The sequence below is a fragment of the Mus caroli genome, unplaced genomic scaffold, assembly GCF_978045245.1.
Source record: "Mus caroli unplaced genomic scaffold, Mus_caroli_1 scaffold_15, whole genome shotgun sequence".
Taxonomy (NCBI): Eukaryota; Metazoa; Chordata; class Mammalia; order Rodentia; family Muridae; genus Mus; species Mus caroli.
In genome coordinates, this window is record NW_028227270.1 from 76,310,025 (window position 1) to 76,332,914 (window position 22,890).

Below are 22,890 nucleotides of genomic sequence, written 5' to 3' on the forward strand. Positions count from 1 at the left end.
ATGGGTGAGATTTGGCAGCAAAAGAGATTAAGAAATGAACTGTAAATTAAGGGGTTTATACATACCTAGTATTACTAGATACTTTAGAATATCAGTAATCTAGCTTCAAAGATACACCGTATGTAGAACTTCTAACATTTATGTAGCTTAGAAATCAAAACTTATTTTCAAAGTGGGGGGGGGGGGGGAGGCATTTCCACAAAGACTGCAACACTACAGAAGTTCACTGTGCTAAACAATATTTATAGCACCATCAATATACATATTAAAGTTTAAAACATGAAATGTGTTGCACATGTGGCCTTGTCATTTCACAAGAATGAACACTAATAAGCAGATCCTATTACTCAACTGCCTACTCCTGTGTAGGAATCAAGAACTTTCTAGTGATCCTAGGGGTCTTTTGCCCTTTACACATGGGTTAAACTTAGAAAATGGCCATTAAGCCCTACTAAAATGGCTATTAAACAAAATCACTATAGATATAGAAGGGCTTCCTCGTCCCAAAAGCCCAACATAGGATTCTCATGATCAAGACTACAGATTTTTTTCCTTTCAAGGCCACCACATAAATCCTTCTGCACACACTGTACAACACTGAGAGGTACTCAACCATCCTGCCTTCTACATTAGCTTTCTTTACCTATGAATCTGTTTTTCCCCACTTAGATAGAAAGATCTCATCCAAATAAACTTTGAAAAGTATAAATATTTTGCTACCTTATCATCAGGAAAATGTCACATAAGCACAGAAGAAAACACAACTTACACAATGAACTCCTGCTGTAATCTGCCCCTGTGTCCTACCAGACTGTAACAGGAAGACAGTTTGCATCTTTTTCTGAAGCTGCAATTCTCTAATGTTAACATTACTGTACTGTCAGTGATAAGGGATTGCTATGTTAGCCCTAAGGTGAGGCAGGAAACTGCTTTCTTCCCAACATATTGAAGCCAATCAACAAGAAGGCCTCCAAATTAGTCAGTGTTCTAGCTCCAGCATCCTGCTTTGTATCCATCTGCTAAAGCATCTTGTTCAGGTACACCATGCTGAATAAAACATTCACCTAAAGTCACTCTCGTGACAAGGATCAACTCTTCAAGGCCAGGACCCAGATCATAGGTCTTTATGGAAACACATTAGCAGACAAGGGTCTCACCATGTAGCCTTGGCTGGCCTGAAACTCACTATGTGAAAAGAATGAAGCATCTAAAAACTCCCCTAGTCCCCCAGGTGACCCTGCATGCACAGACCATTATATCATGAAAAAGATGACATCATCAGCAAGGACACCCCTCACAAAAGTCAAGCACAAGGTGGACTGAGAGTGTTGGACACTAGGTCTAAGGCAGGATATAACACATTGACCTACATAGGCAGTTCCTCTTGCAAATGTTCCATAAAATACTTCTGAGCAGCCAGAACGGGGAAAACTTGGCACTGTTGTCATTTAAATTGGGTTTCTAGGTTCTAGTATGTCTTCAGTTTGATCCATTCTTTCCAATTAAGCTCCTCATCAAGGCTTAAGATTCCTGTTTAAAAATATTGAGACAGACCTACATACCGCTAAAAAGACCTCTGCTACCAATTAATCTCCCTCATCCACAGCCCAAACACATACACCAGTCATGGACATCTGTCCTGGCAGCTACTCTCCAGTAGAGCTTAATTTCAAGTCCCAGCCTCTGTCACTGACAGCATCAGTTGCACTCTTTGATTAGAAGGCCTAACTCATCTCAAGGACCTTCTGCAAGGTCTTCAATGCAGCCTTTTCATGGTTGTTGAAAAATGGGCCCTTAACAACTGCCTCCCTGCTAGCCTTATTGACTCCCCAGGTTCCTATGTGGACTTCTGACCTAATTATTCTATAGGAATCTCTTTTGTTTTTTTGCATTTTGTACCAGTTAATGTTCCATGAGAGTGAAAGACATTCCAAGGCAATTCAACTTGGGCATCATGGTTAGACACACAATTTCATCAGAAAAGTAGTGACATCAGGAGTGGTGGTACATGCCTATGACCCCAGCACTCAAGACAGTGAGGCAGGGGCTGGGGAGATGGCTCAGAGGGTAAGAGAACTGACTGCTCTTCTGTAGGTCCTGAGTTCAAATCCCAGCAACCACATGGTGGCTCACAACCATCCGTAATGAGATCTTCTTCGGGTGTGCCTGAAGTCAGCTACAGTGTACTTAAGTATAATAATAAATGAAGCTTTGGGCCAGAGCAAGCAGGGACTGAGTGAGCGGAGTTGACTGGAGCAAGCAGAGGTCCTAAAAATTCAATCCCCAACAACCACATGAAGGCTCACAACCATCTGTACTGCTACAGTGTACTCACATACATAAAATAAATAAATAAATCTTTAAAAAAAAAACAAAAAAAAGACAGTGAGGCAGAAGATTGTCCATCTGAATGAACCACGTGCCAGAATGATGGGAAAGGCCCATGCATTCGAAACTACCCACCTCAAGGTGACTGATGACCTCAAGGGACTATGACCAAAGCAGAGGAGGGTAAAGAACCAAAAACTAGGTTTGTGGCTTCTATGATTGAATTACAGAACCATGATCACCCAGAACCATGGTCACCTTAGTAAATACCTCTCCATTCCTGAGGCACTTCTAATTAACAAATTCCAGCCGGGCGTGGTGGCGCACACCTTTAATCCCAGCACTCGGGAGGCAGAGGCAGGCGGATTTACAGAGAAACCCTGTCTCAAAAAAAAACAAAACAAAACAAAAAAAAAAATCCAGCTACATCATTAAAAGCCTAGTCGAAAAAAAATTAGAAAGGACACCAAGGGAGGGTAACCACAGGCAACACAGGATGAGCAAAATGGCACATGGGATATGAAAGGGAGACTAGGAGAACACAGGGGCAGGAGGGACAAGGAATCACTGTAATGTTTTCAAAATGCAATCCGACTATTTAATAACTTGTGTACTAAATGGGTTTTTTTTTTGTTATTAAAAAAGAGTAACTACTTGCTATTTATCTGAGTGGTAAATTAATTAAATAGGAGTCTACTCCAAAAAGGCATTACCAGGCTTGAGCTGGATAAGCAAACTGCTACTCCATTCTTAAGGTACAGTTTTCCTCATCCATTTTATTCTCATTTATTCTGATGGCTTGAGTGCACAAACCACAGCTAGAGGCTTCCAACACTAACTGTGAAATATGAAGAACAACTTAACTATTACATTCCTGCCTGCTGTACGTCTAAAGAAAGAAATACAGCTTCCATTAAATCTACTCAAAATTGTTTTGCTGGCCAAAAGGGCTTGCTGATCTGAGATGACATTTATAGGGAGCAAATGAAATTCAAATACAGCTAATAGCTCCCCTCTCTTACTGTGTAATTACGTGTACTTGTTATTTGTGTAGCATGTTATTATTTAAATGTTCCTAATTTTAGCCCCAGCAGGCCCAAGGGCCTTGAGAGATTGGCCAAGGTTCCCATCCCCCAGAAGCTTTCTCAATAACCCGTCATTTCATTACAGCCAGGGAAGGGGGCAGAATCTACAGGCAAGGGAGCAGAAGGCTTGCCACCAACAGTTCTCTACACTGCCACACCCATCCACCCAGCTCCAGCAAGGAACTGCAATAACGACGTTAAGTCCTACAGTCAATCCACACCACTGATGAAACAGCTCATGGACTTCCTTAACAAGGCAAAGGCTTGCAGGCCTTGTCACTTCTGGAGCACAAAAGTAAGATGGAAGGTGCACATAATTTTATGACATAAAAAGGAGGTCTATGATATCTTGTGTCCATTTACGTTATTACAGGCCCTGTAGAAGTGGAAGGCTGAGATCAGCCACTCAAACACAGGCTCACATGTTAGCTCTCTGTATTAACAGCAGACATCCACCCAACTCCTTCACACAAATGCTGGGGGCAAAGGGCTAATCATGCGAGCATTTAGTGAAAGTCTTTAAAGAAAATTAAGTCAACCACTTTCAATGTGAAACTAACACTATTTTTTGGTTTTTTTTTTTTTTTTAATTTTTCTTAGAAAGTCCTATAGAAGAAGCAATAGGCTGGAAACATCTTTGTTTTTAAATGACAGGAGAAAGGGCAGGAGCAATAGTGCTGCGGTTATGAGCCCTGACCATTCTTCCAAAAAAATCTAGGTTCAAGTTCCAGCATCCACACAGAAAGTCCTAACTATCTGTGACTTCAGTTCTAGGGTATATGACACCCTCTCACAGACATACATGCAGGTAGAACACAATACAGATACATTTTTTTAAAAAGCTTAACAAGGACAAAAGCATTAAAATAATAATAATAAAAATGGCCAAGTGGAAATAAAGCATGCTGTGTTCAACATAATTTGGAAGATTGAGTATTCCACCATGTGCTCTGAATTCAGATTATCATCTGAAATCCCAGCTCTATAATTTGAACTATAATTCCAATTCTGCTACTGCAAAATAAATGCCTACATAGTAAATGCCTATGTGACTCAACAAAACCTCTACCAAATGTACATTCAAAAAAGATAATTCTCCTGCAGCATATCTGCCTGCATACTGTGATGGTTCCTGCCATGATGATAATGGTCCTCTGAAAAAGTCAACTTCAATGAAATGTTTTCCTTTAGAAGAGTTGCTGTAGTCGGGTTGTCTCTTCACAGCAACAGAAACCCTAAAACACCCAAGGACACGCACACGTTTTCAAATCAGAAGATGTCCTGGAACTTGGAGGAGCAAGTGGACATGATCTTCCCCCTAACCAAGAAGTTAACTGCAACTGATAGGGTAGCAAAGAAAAGAAAACCAGTTTCCTCCCCTGGAGTATCTATTTTAGCCTGGGTGTCTTTTGTCATATGCCTTGTGTCTTAATATTGGTTTGGTTTTGTTTTAGTGGGATTGTTGTTTGAAAAGAGAGGAGGGAGATTAAAAGAGCAAAGTTGAGTGGGTAGAGAAGTGGGAAGGATCTGGGAGGAGAAAAAAATGGTATTTTCAATTTTTAAAAAAGCACCACCCTACCACTAGACACCTCCCCTCCTAGTAAAGGCTGTGTGGTCAACCTTTACTGCTACCATATACATTCCATAATAATAAAAACTAAAATAGTAGAACCATGTCATCTGATGGCTGAGAATTAAGCCAAGTTTTCTTTAGAAATTGTATATAAACACAGAGGTGGGCAAGCGCCTACTAAAACCAGAAGAGGGTGTTGGCTCCTTGGAAGCCGGAATGACAGACAACTGAGAAACACGGGAGGTGGGACCCAAGCTCTAGTACTGTGACAGAGAAAGCTCCCCATTGCCCTTTGCCACTTAAGTCAATAAATTCCTCCTTGTTTCACAGCCACAACCCCATTCACCCATGCCAGGGCTACACATGACCTATAGAACATATAGGGATGGGATATCCTACCATAAGAAATGTACTGGTTCAGATATGCAAGCCACCCACAGGCTTTCTGAACAATTGGTTCTCATGTGGAGGTGTGGTTTGGATGTGGGGGGCGGGGGGGGGAGCTTTTCTGGAGATTTCATGGCCTAGTTACAATTCCTGTATATTCTCTGCTTCTTAACTATGGATGCAATGTGACATCATGCCTTCCCTTCTTACTGGGCTGCATTCCCTGAACTGTGAGCCAAATAAATAAGCCCTTCCTTCTTGCACATGCACTCTATTCTCAACATCAACTCCAGCTCCAAGGTCTTGGGGGGTGGGGGCGTTTCAGGAAAGGTGAGGTGTGGAGGGGAGGTGAACACCCTATTGCACAGCATTCTGGGTTAAGTGGGAAAAAGTATGCCCACAAAAAAGGAGTTATTCCCATTTTGGTAATTGTGCTTTCTTTCTGGCTCTTGCCAATAAAACAACCAAACTTTGCTCAGCATAGCTACCTTCAAGATTCTGGTGTAGGAGTGATTGTGCTAAGACAGACTTCACTCTGTGTAGATTCAGGTGGTCTCAGAACGTATAAGACCTCATGTGCCTCTGTCTACTAATGTAGGTACCACATTGCCTGGTTAAATATTCTTAATAATACCAGGAACTCAAGCCCTGAAGAAACCTGATCTGCAGAGAGACAAATGTGATCTTGGAAACAGCCTGAATAACATCAACAAGAACAAGAAATTGGCATATAAACAGCCATTTCACAACCAAAAAGCCTTTGAAACAATACAAATGAGCAAGTCAGTCCTGTAGAAGGCTTTACAGATAAGAATCCTAGCTGCCTGAACCAGAGTTTGATCCCCAGAACACACAGGATATAGTGGTCATATACAATTCCAATAGTCCTATAAGCAAGAGGGGAGAGAAAAAAAATCAGAGACTTGGCCAGAATATCTAGCCTAAAGTATGTGGACCAGCAGCAATATAAACAGGAGAAACCGTGCTTTAACAGGGCAAAGGGGTGAAACAGGATTACCTCCGTGTACCTGCACACCAGATGACAGAGATACAAACAAATAGATGAGACAGATTTGGAGAAAGAGGGTACACGGGGGATGAGGACAGATCTGCCATAGTGGCACCTATGTGTAATCCCAGGAGCTAGTTAGAAGCACTTGGTGCTGATACAAGATCTTTACTTTTGTTCATAAATCTAAATAGTAGCATTACTATAAATCCTGGATGGCTGTCTAACTCCTTCTCATAACACCAGTTAGGAAAGTTTATATTTAATTGCTGAAAATAAACAAAGAATACTACTAAGGCACTGACTGCTACTCCTAGACAACACTCCTGCTCCACTCTTACTCTAGGATTCAATCCAATGATTTCTCTCTCATCACTCAAATATTCACGAATTAAACCAGGAAAAATACTGTATAATAAACCATCTCAAGAAATACTCTCTACAGAGGGCTTACAGTTTACTCTGTTGCAACCAAGAAATGGAAAAATGCCATCTAGAATTTACATAATTCTCCAAATGACCCTTTTGAATACATGTTGGCTCAAATGAGCACTGCTGAAATCAAAAGGATCCTCAGTAGGTCAAATTGAAAGGATGGCTCAAAGGTTAAGAGTGCTTCTTGCTCTTCTGGAGCTCCAGGTCCAAATCCCAGAATCCACATGGCAACCCACTCTGGCTCCAGGGCCTGAGAACTGATGCTCTGTCTGGACTCCTCAGACCCTAGGTTTGCACATGGTGCACACATAATACATAAAGAAAAAAACACCCATACAAGAAATAGTAAGAAGATAGAGCACCATCTTAAGACTGTAAAACAGGGGCTGGAGAGATGCCTCAGTGGTTAAGAGCCCTGACTGCTCTTCAGAAGGTCCTGAGTTCAAATCCCAGCAGCCACATGGTGGCTCACAACCATCCATAATGAGACCTTCTGGTGTGTCTGAAGACAGCTACAGTGTACTTATATATAATAATAAATAAATAAATCTTTAGGCCAGAGGGAGCAGGCTCAACCAGATGAGCAGAGATCCTGAATTCAAATTCCCAGCAACCACATGATGATTCACAACCATCAGTAAAGCTACAGTGTACTCATAAAATACAGGCAGTGGTGGCGCACGCCTTTAGTCCCAGCACTTAGGAGGCAGGGGCAGGCGGATTTCTGAGTTCGAGGCCAGCCTGGTCTACAGAGTGAGTTCCAGAACAGCAAGGGCTATACAGAGAAACCCCGTCTCGAATGAGAGGCAGAGAAAGTAAGAAATGTGAGCCAGTTCCCTCCACTTTTCCAGATCTGTTTGACAATCACAGGAATAAATAAATCTTTAAAAAAAAAAAAAAAAAAACTGTAAAACAAGTTGGGTACATAGTGGAGTTCACAGAAGTGGTCTTAGAAAACCATCCTGGGGCTGGTGAGATGGCTCAGTGGGTAAGAGCACCCGGACTGCTCTTCCGAAGGTCCAGAGTTCAAATACCAGCAACCACATCGTCGTGGCTCACAACCATCCGTAACGAGATCTGACGCCCTCTTCTGGACTGTCTGAAGACAGCTACAGTGTATTTACATATAATGAATAAATAAATAAATAAATAAATCTTTTTAAAAAAAGAAAAAAGAAAACCATGCCATGACCCTATAAAATGAGTCAACAAACAGATCCACTCTATAACTATTACTTCCAAGGAGAAACCTTGGAGTACTGAGTTTCCAACTAAGGCAAACAAAAGGGAACTGGTGCAACACAGTAGCAAGCAAAGCCATCTCAGACAAGAGAGAGGTAAAAACCAAAATCCAAATGATTCTCTTATTTCCATAATCATCATATACACACATGAGAAACTGGAGGTTGCAGGGAGGCAGAGGAGAAATGCTGGAAGGCATTGTGAGCTATAACATGGCAGCTAGTTAGTACACTCTAAGTGCTGATTCCACTGTTTCCAAAGCCAAACCTATAAGACAACAACAACAACAACAAGGTCTCTTCCTGTGGTTTTCTTGTTGTTAGCCAAGTACAAAGTGGAACATAAACACGGTTCATTCAATAATATGTAATAAAGGAACATACAATAGACTATGAAATATATCACACCTGGAACCAGATAACAACCAAATGTTTTCTGATTACTTTAGCATTCATCTTTTAAAATGCTACTGAATGAGAGGCAGAGAAAGTAAGAAATGTGAGGGCCAGTTCCCTCCACTTTTCCAGATCTGTTGACAATCACAGGAAGAGATTGAGCATTCTAACTGTTGTACACCCATGCCTTATATCAACTGGTCAACAAGGAAGCCAACAGGGTGCTCACAGGCTGGTAGCACATAGCACAAAGGGCAGTAGGTTTTTAGAATATTTCCTCATGTAGGGTACAAGTCTCCACATTCCAACAAGATCATTAAAGGTTCCTGTGCACTCACTGGGTAGATTACATACATACATACATACATAGAAGATACAGGGTAACATGCGTACATACATGATGAATAAGTAAATAGATGTCACATTGATTTCATAAAATCTACCAGACTGACACACCTTCCCAAATATTTATTATTTTGTAAAGAAACATAAAAATATATCTATAAATACAATAGGATGTCTGAAATATATATTCATACAGCCAAAACTCTTAGCTTAGTAAGCTTGCTTGTGCCCAAGTCAGAACAAGGCACTACAGAAAGACTCCATCCAGTTCCACTTTCAACTCACCATTTACCGCCTTCAGGCTCCCGGGAAGGCCTTCCCCGTGCTGCCTTTTCTGTGCATTCTTGAATTCCTTTAGTGACAAATACAGGACTTTTCGTACAACTCTCTCTTCTGACCACGGGATCCCATCGCTGTCATCCTGCGGAAGGAGAATTACTGAAACTCAGACACACAAATATTCAGACCCATATTTCACTGTAAAATTCCTACTGGGTGCAGTGGATATATCTAACTCTTGATAAAAAAAAAAAAAAAAAAAAAACAGATAAATTTAAGGACACCCTGATCTATGATGTAAAAATCCTGGACAGAGTGGGGTGATGGGGTGTTGCATGTCACATTCCTAACAAGCATTATATGATCCAGTACCAGAGTATGAAATGGTAATACATTCCTTCTGCGTAAAACTCACGGAAATCCTCCAATGAAGGAATGCAAGCAAGTACCCTGATTTCCTGCATACCCCAATCTCCCCATCAAGGGTCTCCTAGATCAGTGGTTCCCATCCTTCCTGATGCTGTGCCCCTCTAATAGAGACAGTTTCTCATATTGTGGTGACACCCCCCCCAACCATAACAATATTTTCACTACTTCACAACTGAAATTTTGCTACTATTATGAATCATAGTATAATGTTTTTTCCATAGTCTCAGACAAGCCCTGTAGAAGGGGTAGTTCCATCACTCTAGGCTGAGAACCACTGTTTTAGATAGAGTAAAGGAAACAAGATACCACTTCCACCTTGCCCTAACTAGAACTCCTTCACTCCTGATAGGCCTGCCAAGATTGTATACTGTTGCAGGGCAGCACCTTTAGAGGACCAAGAAAAACCAAGAAACTGTGCCAACCTAACCTAAAAATTACAAATAACTGCTAAACCTGTAATGAGAGGCATGCCACCAGGGACTTTCAAAGTCATTAGAACCAGCAACATGAGGCTTTTAAGTAACACCCCATTTGTGGAATTCAAATAATTAATCAAGAGGCAGATGATGCGGATATATAACACATGAAGAGCGAAATGTGACGGAATTAACTTTCCCTTGAGTTTTCATATGACTGTCCAAGTAGAAAACCTGCAACCAAGTGATAGTGTTAACTACAGGTGGGAGATGGGCTTCTCAGGCTAAGAGCCACCTTTTACACATCCAGGGCCTATTCATTAAAGCTGCCAGTGAAATTCTCATCTCTACTACCCATTCTCATTCTTTTCATGTGTCTCCACAACAATGATGTAAGATTACAAACTAATATTTCCTCCATCAACAGTTTATAAACCACAAAGTTCCAAAGCAGCTCTGCCTATGAAACTCCAATGAAGATTTACTGTTTTCTGTGAAGGCTGGAGTCTTTACCTTGACTAGGGCTCTAGATAAAAGAATCAACTACCCCACCCCCCAACTGAGGTCTATTTAAAAAATAAACCATGGAAGGTGGAAATGCCTACAAAGAAAGCCACATTCAAGGTTGAGTTACTGACACGAGCAATTTTATTACACCTATAAATACTTTACATTCCGGAGAAGCAGGCTATGAATGGCAGAGATTGTAGTTTCAAGTGCTAGACATAAAAATCACACAGATGCACAACAATTCTTTTTATCATTTACATGGCTGGTCAGGACCTATCACCTTAGTAAAATGACTTAATGAACTTACAGACTCAGAGTTCTATCTAGAGGGTCCCCACTGCTCCCTAACAATGCATGGTACACAGAGCAAAATTCCTAGTCAGCCACACATTCTGCTGTGGCTATCTCCTCATTCTGAGGTGCCATACACAGAACAGTCTACAGAATGATAGGATCAGAATAGAAGCCTGAGGAGAAAAGCACTGAGCAGAGGGCTTCATCCTTATTTCCCTCCTCCCACAATCCACCCCATTTTTCCCATACTTACCTTCCTACTCTTCAACCTCAGACAACATCTACTGTGAAGTGCCTGAATTACAGCCATGTTGATGATTTAACCTCTGCTACCTTTATATTATCCAACCATCACTAAACACAAAAGGCTTGACTACATCTCGCCTTCTCAGCAACCCATGTACATACTGCCTCCGACACTCTAGCCCACCTAGATGAAAGGAAGACAAAGTCTTTATCTGAATGTAGGCATGGACATAATTTAATGCCAGTCATAGTACTGGAAGAAAAACATTACACATGTGTTGCTCATACACAACCATATCTGTATAGGTTCCTGCTTTTCTAGATCTTCCAAGAGTCTCATGCCCTAAACCCTTTTTAAATCTAGCATCTCTATCTTGGGGGTTGGAAAAGTGTCTTACCCATGGTAGGCATCATGGCTCTCCCTCCCTACAGATAGAAAGTTAGTTCAATAGTGAAAAGAAATTCCTCATACCCAAGCAACATGTTCACTGTGAGCGGAGTTTCTTTTCTTTAGCTACTTATTTGACAACCTTTGGAGCAATCCTAAAATATTATTTTTTTAAAGGGGTGGGGAGGCAATTGGTCAGAAAGCAAATTTGATATTTAGGCAAAATACTTTTGACAGAAATTAGAATGCAAAATCCTCAGCTGTTCCAAGTTCCAAAACAAGAATCTCAGGAAGTGGTGGACACATTGGACTAGGGAGACAGCTCAGCAATTAGATGTCATTTTCCACAACCTACAAAGATGGAAGGGAGAACCAAATCCACACAGAACCAAATCTTCCAGGCCATGTACAGATGACCTTCATGGAGACTCAGACTATGAAAATGCCACTGTCTGAATTGATACCAAGGTCTCATAAGTGCTCACTGATAGCCAAGCGCCCTCAATGTACTTCATGGACTAATTGTGATTTCTTTGCTCAGCTGATAGTGGTGGCATGACAAATCTGAAAAGGCAGGATGCCCAGCCATTTCCTCCTCCTTGGATAATATTTCAGGTACCAGCAGTTAAATCATTCTACAAGACAATGCTATCCTGTTCCAACAACAGTTTAAAACAAGAAGAAGCCAGGTGCGGTTGCGCATGCCTTTAATCCCAGCACTCAGGGGGCAGAGGCAGGCGGATTTCTGAGTTCAAGGCCAGCCTTGTCTACAGAGTAAGTTCTAGGACAGCCAGGGCTATACTGAGGAAACCGGGGGGGGGGGGGGGGGGGGGGACCACACACACAAACAAAAACAATGAAGAAACAGTAAAAAATGGGGGCTGAAAAGTATAGGCTGCACTTCCAGAGGATCCGGGTTTGTTTCCAAGAGACAGTATGGTGGTTCGCTGCAGTTCCAAAGATTTGAAACCCTCTACTGGACTTTCTGGATTTGCTGGCACTATATACACAAGTGGTGCGTGCACCAATCAAACACCCATATACATAAATAATATTACATAATAATACACTTAAAATAAAGTGGAACTCAACAGTGCTTCCTGATAGGGACTAAACACTTCCCTGGCAGTGAAAGGCAGAGGGGATGAAAAGCACTCAGAGAAAGGCTGCAGAAAGGATGTAACTTCAACTTGGGGCATGGCCACTTCTGTCACTTTGATACTGGGAAAAGTTTCCTTCCACAGAATCCTCTCAGATCAATTCAATGCTAATCCATGCTTTAAAACTCTTTTCTAAAACATCCAAAAAAAAAAAAAAAGCTGGTAAAATATAATTCACAGCCAAAAGCCAAAAAAGCATCCAGGAAACTTTCTAAGAGGGGGTGAATTTGATTTTAAAATAAAAACATAACAAAGTTTTCTCAGAACCCTTTCTTGGGATAAAGAATGAGCCTGAAAACGCTAATACAAGGAGTTTTACTCCCTAAATAAATGTGGCTTTACTTTGATCACTGCCCTTTTTTTAAAGTTACAGTTGAAATTGGATTAGGAACTTCTGCTGAAAACGATTTATTTCATAACACAGCTCTGACAGACTGAACCTCAGGCCACCAGCTGTGCTTTTATAAAAATCTGCTGGGTAGCTGCCAAGTCAGCTCTTTTGCGTCTGAACATGTCAGACATCCGTTGTCAAGTAGGTAGTGGCATGGCAGGAAGATATCTACACATTTCGCCATGACTGGGTACATTCAGAACAGAGTAGTCAGAACTAATCCCTCCTACATCTCTTATCCTGCCATATTTAAAGATGCCAGATCTACAGCAGGATTATCTGAACTCACACAATGTACAATGCAACAATTAAAGCACTCACACAAAATTAAATAATGACTTAGCTATAAAGTTCCATCATAGGAACTTGTTCTAGACAGTACTGTGTATGACACTGGTTAAGATTTCAAGTGACCATATGAGCTATTTGATAATGCATATTATTACATCATACTCAGTGCCCATCCACATAACCATCCTGCAAGTGATTTCAACCCTACCTGCTACACATGGCCTTCCCATCATTCAGAGAAGGTATACATATATAGCATTCTGTGCAGATGCTCCTAAACCCACCACAGGATTATGCCACTGTTAAACCCATAGTAATTTAAAAACACTGTGAAGTACAAAATACACTGAGACATACAGTTATGTTGTCAAACACTGTGCAGTTCCAACTGGAGTAAAAAGAAAATAATAGAACATACTTCTGAGGAAGAAATCTAAAAACATATTTCACAATATTATGGCTTCTACTAATATATACTACTTTCACATACCACTAAGGAAACCAGTGCAATGTCAGGGCCAAGCGTACAAGACAATGCAGTTTACAGTGCAATATATGTATGTATGCATGTATGCATACCATGTGCGTGTGCATGGCCACGCGCACACCAACACACACACAATAGTATATTTGTGTATAATATAAAAATATAATATAATTTTATAATATATTATAATTTATAATAATAATAAAATTAATATAATTTTATATGCTTTTAAATTACTTTCCAGAAATCAAGGCTATAAACCAAGACACTGGAGACTGAGGCCACTCAAAGCCATATGACTGTGATTCTCTTTTGCCTCTACTTCACTCAAAAACCCTGGCTTATGAGCAAGGAGTTAAAAATACGCTCCTTCCCACGGAACATTACTGAGTCCCTTTACAAGCTAATTCACTATCCAGCTGGCTTATCGGCTCAGCAGTAAACCAACAAAAATAAGCACCAGCACATACACACCTCTACACTGTCCATCCAGACAAACTATACCAATCATTAGGTTTTACTGATAGTAACAGAGTCTGCAAGTCTGACCATAAATATTACACTAGTGTAATTGTTATAGAAACAGCTAATTGTGCCTTGTGTCCATTCCCTACTAAATACCCTACCTTACATGAAATAGATTACATCTATAGACACACCCTTAAATACCTGCCCCACCCATTCTACTACTTCCTTTTGCACTGGAATGCTGCTGTGCACCACATAGTATGTTTCCAGCCTTTTACCTTTTATAATAAGCCTATGAAACATCACCACACTTTATTTATATAACACTGCGGATCACATCCTGCCTTCGATCTCATGATGGTTATAGGGAGCACCAGAACAGCAAAACAGGAGCGTCAAAGGAAATCTGTGAAAAGTGCTGAAACACATGGCAAACAAAATACCTATAATAGGGCTTGGTAAGACACATTACCAATACTACTGTTCAAAGATGAGAAGAAACAATGTATGCAACTTTAACCCTCATGGACTTTCATGAAAACTATCCTAATTGCCCAGGGGGAGGGGGAGGGGGAGGGGGAGGGGGAGGGGGAGGGGGAGGGGGAGGGGGAGAGGGAGAGGGAGAGAGGAGGGAGCATGCTATCCTTAATAAATTCATTTACCATACATAAGCCCCCTCTTTTTTATCTGCCACACGAAAATCTCATTGATGTACCTATCACACTTTAAAAGTATGCCCTCGGCGTCTCAATGCACATGACCTCTGGGAATCTTTAACATTTTCCTTCCACCATGTGTGGTGGTAAGCCCCTTTAATCCATCTCTTGAGTTCAAGGCTAGCCTGGTCTACAGAACCAGTTCCAGAACAGTCAGAACTACACACAACAAGCCCAAACAAAACACTCAACAAACCAAAACATGAGATGCGTTATATCACATATTTAGTCTCCTGGCCTACAGGCTCTCTCAGCATCCCTCTGTTGGTATGCTGATAGCATGGATGACATGCATTGCCCTCTACCTTAAACGTTCTAGGCCCAGGGCTGGGCTTCCTATCCACAAGAGGTCCTTCAAAATATAATCCAGACATTTCCGTTCTTCCCCCACTCCCCCCACTGTCAACACTGACCAACTCCTGCCCCCATTAAACCTGCCTTCATACTATATTCGACTTTAATTGGCTCATTTCACCACCAGTGAATTCTATCAATGGCTACCTATGGATTGTAAATTTGTAGCTTTTTGTTCTGGTTTTATGTTCACTTCTGTATTGTGTATAAATGAGAGGCTGACCTGGAACTTGCTATGAAGAGTAAGCAAGAAAACCAAATGACACTAACAGGATAGTCAGTATACACTATAGGCATCCAGCTTCCATTTATTCTGGAACGAGGAAATTATTCTCTGCCATTAAATTTATGAGACACACACTTAAACATCAATCAGGCTCTCAACCACCTCTACAAAAGGCCACCAACCAATTCCTGTCCCAAATAGCTTCGCTTCTCATACTGTCTCTAAAACAACTGCCCGACAGTGAACAACTAAATATATCTATATATCACTTTGCCTAACTCAAGGCACCTGCAAATACAGGAGAGGGGGCAGCCTGGATAAGTTCTCAGATCCTATCTACCAAACACTTCTTTATTTCCTTGATTCCCTTATTGAGAAGGTGTCAAGATCTCAGGCAGAGATTATTTCAGTATCTTTGTCACCCTCAATCAAAGCAAATAGATACCAGGCAATTAATATTCATGTTCCACGAATAGTGACAATTTGCCCTGTGATTCAACTGTAAATCAACAGTGGACTTTCTCATGAAATAAATATAACACAACACCCCCGACCTTTTTTCATAGCCTCACATAAACAGGAAGGAAACAAATAGGTTTCATTACCAGCCATGTCTATCTCAATTACCTGCCAATGGCTTGTGGTTTTATAACAAAAAGCAAACAATTCCATAAGATGCTTACCACAAGAGGTCTGCTGCAATAAGAATCTACTTACATTAGTCCTAATCTAAGGATAAGCTTTAGTTTATTTCACTATTCTACAAATGTGTCTGTTTCCCATCTACTTTTCCTTCCTTTGAACCTGGAGCTCACGTTTTGAGCTTCTTTTAGTTGGCTAGGAAACACCAGTGAAACTCCACTAGCAGAGGCTACAGACACTGGACACTGGCACACAGCTGTGACAGCTCAGGCCCTCACTCTATTTTGATATGGCCTTTGCCTTGAATAAAATAAACTCACAATCAACATTCTAAAGACAGTACTGGCATGTCTGTGCTCACACCTTTAATGGGATCAGTATTGCATTAAACTCTGTATTGTGGACATTCTCTATTAAGTCTAATTGGCAGGCATTTGGGATTAGATGGTATTTGTTGAAGAGATGAAGCTTTCGGAAAATGAAACTCGCAAAAAAAAAAAAAATAGACAACTACTGCTAAAGCAAAATCATAGATTATCGGACTCGCAAAAATAGACAACTGCTAAAATTATAGATTATCAGAACATCTCATTTCCTTGAAAGTAATAATTGCCTAAAATGAGAAATCAATGTTCTCCTAAATGGGGGGAGTGGGGGGGGGGGTGTGTGAGCAGTGCACCCAAGGGCTCTAGATGACACAAAACATTTTATTCACTGAAACACAAAACTAGCACCTGCCACCTTCCAGGAACTGAACTATACTGTTCCACAGCTCCAAATGAATGAGGAAATATCCTTCCGAGTCACAGACAAGCAGGTTCTGTTCTCCCAACATTACAGAGGGATGAACGGATGCAGGAATAGCAGCATGGGTACAAAGAACTGACTGTTCCCTGAAGCTATCAGAGGGAAGAAGTTTGAAAGGACTGATAATTATTTTATTTCTGTATCCACTCCTTGAGAATATGTGTTCGCACAGATCAGAACATCTTATAGGCTTTCTGCACTGTTAGTGTCCCAGGAATCAAACTCTGATCCCAGATGCATTTATCCCTGAACCTTATCACCAGCGGTTAAAATGATTCAACAGAGCCCTCCTTCATCAAAAATAGCAATTAAATACAAATTAATTGACTAGAAGAAATGTTTTTATTTACATTTACATTAACTGCTGGTGAAAAAAACTGCCATAATAAAGAAAAATTTTAAATGCCTGATAGAGTCAGATCAAATTCCTGACCTCAAAGAAGCCATTTTCAAAATTTAACAGAATTCCCCACAAAGAAAGACAGCAGGTACTCCCCTAGAGAAAAAGTTCTCTGGTAATTACCATAAACAGGAACGGGAGCCAACTTTCTGAGTGACAATACAAGAACAAGGGGGGAGGGAGGGAAAAAACACCTGTGAAATTAACATCACAAAAAAATTATATGGACAAGGTAGGGGAGAGTGTAATTACCCAAGTGAGAGGAGGACAGAAAAGGGGGTGGTTGTGAGCTACACAACACAGCATGGCCTTATTAAGGAGCGAACACTGAAACCCAATGCAACCATTTTTGGCTTTACAGAGAGTAGAGTGCAACCCACACTGAGCAATCTACACTTGAATTTAACTGAAAATGAATTTCTTAATGCTCCAGGTGTTACTTCCCATACATTCCTTTAAAGCTTTTTTTTATTATTATTTCTTATTAACTTATTTGTATGTGCACACTTGCTGTGGACCCTTTAACCTATCCCAATAGTTGCTGGGAGGAGTGGTTAACTGGAAGTATTTCGACCCACTGAGCCATCTCACAGGTCCACAAAACCTCTTTAAAATGTTTTTAAATCTCTGGCTTAAAAAATCAGAATAAAATAACCTATTCTTCTAAAGCATTTTTTTTTAAAGCCTCTATCTATTCAAGAAAACATGTAAAAAGGAAGGACCTATCCATACATAATGCTGCTATCAGTTGCTAGGTCTAGTTCCCTTGTACCGTCACCTATTGCATAGTACAGCTTACATTCATTGACAGTTGTCTATTGACTATATTGAAATGGTTCTTAAAATATATATAAAACAATATCCATACTAATAAATGTGATTTAAAGCTAGTATTGATTGAAAGGTATTTTTTTAAAAATCTACACATCTCCCCCCTTGGACCCTCCTCACTAGTTTTATTTGCTTTTTTTGCTTTTTTTTTTTTTCTTCTTCTTTTTGAGGTGGAGGAGGGAGTTAGACAAGGCCTAGCCTTCAATTCATAATACTTGGCTTCCACTACGTGCTAGGGCCACAGGCATATGACTAACCTACCTTAGCTGTCTATCAGCAGCTACATTGCTAACTGCAAAACCTTGTGCTATAAATGCCCGTAGTTGAACTTCCTGAACTTTGTTCTGCACAGCCATGACAGACATTCATGGATGAGGAATCATACAGCAGTCCCAAGGTAAGAAGACCATTGGGCGGTCTGTCTTCCTAGGGACTAAGGTTTGAGCATACCAGAATAAAACTCGGAAAATGACTAATGCAGTTTGAAGCTCTGGTTCTTGCTGCAGTATTCCATGCTAAACCAACACACACTTTATTGCCCTGTCCTTTACAAGCAGTGCTTTAAGGCAGGTATAGCAGTAGAACTCAGTAAATAGAGCAGAGATCCTCCTACTGTGGTTAAAGGTGTGTTGTTTTGCACCGTCATATATAGGTACAACTAAGAATTTTAAATATCATACATCTTATTTCGACTTACATACCCACACAAAACATACACCATGACACCCACCCCAAAAATAAGCAAGAAAAAGGGGACACAGCAGAATTATTAGCAACAGCAGGAAAATAGTAAGTCTAAAACCAGACTGGACGGTATAGCGTAATAAATAAGTTAACAAGCCAATACACTGCCCAAATGCCTATCAATTGACAACCAAAATAGGTAGGTGAATACAACAACCAAAAAAAAAAAAAAAAAAACATTTACCAATAAAAAAATAATTTTTAATAAATTGTGCATCTGGGCAATTATCACTGTGTATCTTTTCATAGTAACTGGTATAGAAGATGTCATGCAGCTATGAAGTGATTCTATTGATATAAATCCATGTTACTTAATTTGACTTAAAAAAATTAAATTACTTTGAAAATGTTAACCCCAGTAAAATTAACTTGGTAAAAGTTCTAGAAGTACCATTAACTGAACAAACATATCAATTGTACTGTCATTTGATTGTATGCAAAACAAAACTAATTACTTTCCTTCAATCAAGACTGCAAAAAGTAGTGAATGCAAAGGAATTATTAGTGCGGGCACTGTAAACAAAATGCAAGTTCGTCTGAAATGTGTTTAAAGCTCTATGTCCACAGTTGCCCCTGTAATTTAGACTCACAACTCAAAAGGACAGGGTTATGAGATTGCAACAAGGGGAGGAGGAGCCCATGTTCACAAGGTTAAATACAAAGTTCTCACGGACTTTCAGGATTCCTCCGTGCTGTGGTCAGCAGGACTGACTCCACACCTCTCCTCTCTCTTACACCTCTTTCCCTGTGTATTTTACTTTAGCTGATCTTCTTTTCTTATTCAAATACTACTTTTCCAAAGTATTCTCTGGGCATTCTACAACCAAGTCTAAACTGTTTTAACTTTCTTTAGAAAATACATTTCTCTTCCTTAAGGGGGAGAGTCATTGGAGGAGACTCAAAGAAATTCAAAGGAGCCCCCAAAGCTAATTCAAGTAATTTGTTCATTTCAAATTTGGACCCACACTCTATAAAAACCTATTTTTGACATTATGAAGGCATCTAAATGTCCACTTGTGAACTACGACCCATGTCTGTGTATGCCCATCTGTAGTCTGTAATAGGTGTGCCTGTTGATCAAGAATACAGGTTTTCTCAAAGTGTCTCTACACTCAAAAAGTTAGTGTAATATTAGAAGTCAAAACAGTGTTGTTACATGTGTGCATATCACACCTTGTCTTGGGTGACTAACTTTAGCCTTCTTTGTTTTCAGCTACTTTCAAAGAACTTAACTTCTAGCCTCTTTAGCTTCCAGTGGCTGCCTATGTACCCTGCTTTGCAGAGACCCCCTCCCTCCCTCAAGTACGCATGAGTACCACAGTTCGTTTTCCTCTCCTGCCTGCACCCTACTCCTTCCATAAGGATCTTTGTAATACAAACCATATCTCCCTTGTAAGGGAACACTACTTGACAGAGTACTGGAAATAAGTTTCTGCACTGAAATCATAAGAGATGTGGATATGGAGAATTGGCTCAAGGGTTTCCTGGCAGTTCTTATTTCTCAATGAAGAGGATGGAAGGGTAAATCACTCAACTGTGACGCTTCCTGCCTTCTGGGCAGACAACTAAGCTCTGCAACACTGTTCACAGACTTAGTATTGGACAGTATACTGTTTCTGAATAAAATGTGTCTGTCTCTAAAGTGCTTCCCTCAGACCTAACATTTTGAAGTCCAAATAAGAGCCCAGATGAGAGATGAGAGCTTTCTCAGATGGGTACAAGGTTTCTATTGTAATTTAAGTAAAGTACTCAGTAGGCCTACTTAGTGTAGAAACAAACCCAAAACAAAAATCACAAACAAATGCCACTCCACACAAGTTGCTATCCTCCAACAACCATAATCATTTAGTCAAGATGTGAAAAACAGGAAACTACACTGTGGTGAGAATGAGAAACTGTGCTTTGAAAAGCAGCTTGCCTATTCTCCCAATAGTCAAGACACCAAACAAGCAACAAGCCAGAATCAAACCCAACAGAAGGAATGCAAACCCATGTCCACACGAATCATCTCCATTGTAAACATGTTCAGACTGCATACTCAAAATGACTAAGACACACATGTCCCCAAACTAATGAATTCCTGGACTCCAAGAATGCTTTTTATCAATATAAAATCTCTAATTGAACAGAACTGTCTTTCACACCCTAAAATATCTGTTGTGCTACCTTTCACAGCTTCCTTTCCCTTCACTGTCAGAAGCAGTGCCTGAATAGGAAACCACAGATTTTCTGCTCCCTATATATTGGTACAAACAAATGAAGAATAAATTCAAGACAGGAGGTTACAGCAAGAGATGACCACACATGTCTTTTGTGAATCTCATTCCGACCTCCCAATGTATGAATACATTCTCTGCTGCATTGGTACCAACAACAGAATCTGATGTGTGTCTCCACATGAAAACATACTGTCAGGAAGCAGGAAGGACAATGTCACAATCATGTGACATTTAGAGTTCCTAGTCTCCTATAGAAATCTCAGAAAATGCTGGCATGTGTTAGTTAATACATTAATCTGAGTTCAAGAAACAAGACTTAAAGAAATGGGAAAGATGTATTTAAGTGTGCAAAGTCTACAGTTTATATGGGAAACTGCTCTTCCTTGTACAAGTTACTGAGCTACTACTTACTCTGTACATGTGAAAGATGGCAGAGTTAATTAGGACTGTTTTTTTTTTCTTTTTTTCTTTTTCTTTTTTTTGGTTTTTCGAGACAGGGTTTCTCTGTGTAGCCCTGGCTGTCCTGGCACTCACTTTGTAGACCAGGCTGGCCTCAAACTCAGAAATCCACCTGCCTCTGCCTCCCGAGTGCTGGGATTAAAGGCGTGCGCCACCACGCCCGGCTAGGATTGTTTTTTAAAAGAAAGGAAAAAAAAAAAAAAAAAAAAAAAAAAACCAACCTAGAGAAACCCAATATATATTTGAAGTATTTAAAATCCTCCAGTTCAGTACAGTGTTTTTCTTTAGAAATAAAAATAGATACTAATTGTAAAGGTTGTCAAAATTAACAACTCCTGCAGGTACTACATACATGCACTGGGTGCACAAAAATACATTCAGGCACACCACCACCACGAACACATGAAAGAAAACTAAAGCAGCAACTTCAAGAATGACAAAACCATTTTCATTTGCCAGCTCAAAAATACACTTCTCATATGGCAAGTTATGTAACTAAACACCTTATTATCATTCTTAGAAAAATGATGAAATCTTACACCATCAAGCAGGTATGCCCATGATATAAATTAATCATACTTTTATACAGTATTTTCACACTAGGCATCCTAAGTAGTTCATAATAATTCTAATAAAGTATAACTACTGTTTTATTACAATTAGTTATTAATCTCAATGTTCCTGATAAGTAAGAATCCGTAGTAATAAGTATGCATGGCAGGAGGAGAACAGACTTCAGTGCTATATGGTTCTGAGTATCTACTCTGGACTGAGGAATGAGAAGCTAATGAGAGTTGTGAAATGGAGCTAACAGAGTTTAAAGAGAGCCGAGAATCAGCGATGATCAGAAAAATGAGCCTGAAGAAGCATGAGAGCAGAGAAATAAGGATGGGTCTTTTCTCACCAACAGAAGCAACCACTAGTGCCAAAAGAGTACACATGATACATTACATGTACACATGAGCTGACCACACAGCAAGTGTGCAAAAGCCTGAGAAAACTTCCAGGCAGAACTCCTAAGTTATTCAATCTGGGGGATGGGAGGGCATGGACACAAATTAATATGGAATAATGCTTGGCCACAAAGAAACATCTGTAAATCAGAGACATTTTTTTTCCCCCCGAGACAGGGTTTCTCTGTATAGCCCTGGCTGTCCTGGAACTCACTTTGTAGACCAGGCTGGCCTCGAACTCAGAAATCCGCCTGCCTCTGCCTCCCAAGTGCTGGGATTAAAAGCGTGCGCCACCACCGCCCGGCAATCAGAGACATTTTTAAAAGATTTATTTATTTAATGCATGAGTGCCCTGTGTGTATGTATGTACACCTGCATGCC

The 22,890-nt window shown here is 40.3% G+C and overlaps 1 protein-coding gene across 4 annotated transcripts in view; it reads right to left on the minus strand.

The window, feature by feature from the left end:
• Jarid2 (jumonji and AT-rich interaction domain containing 2) overlaps positions 1-22,890 on the minus strand; it is a 187,485-nt gene that overhangs the window by 86,788 nt on the left and 77,807 nt on the right. For all 4 annotated transcript variants that reach the window (XM_085831134.1, XM_085831133.1, XM_085831132.1 and 1 more), the window contains one exon: positions 9,085-9,220. In XM_085831134.1, coding sequence (XP_085687260.1) covers positions 9,085-9,220 — 136 coding nt within the window. The remainder of the gene's footprint in view (positions 1-9,084; positions 9,221-22,890) is intronic.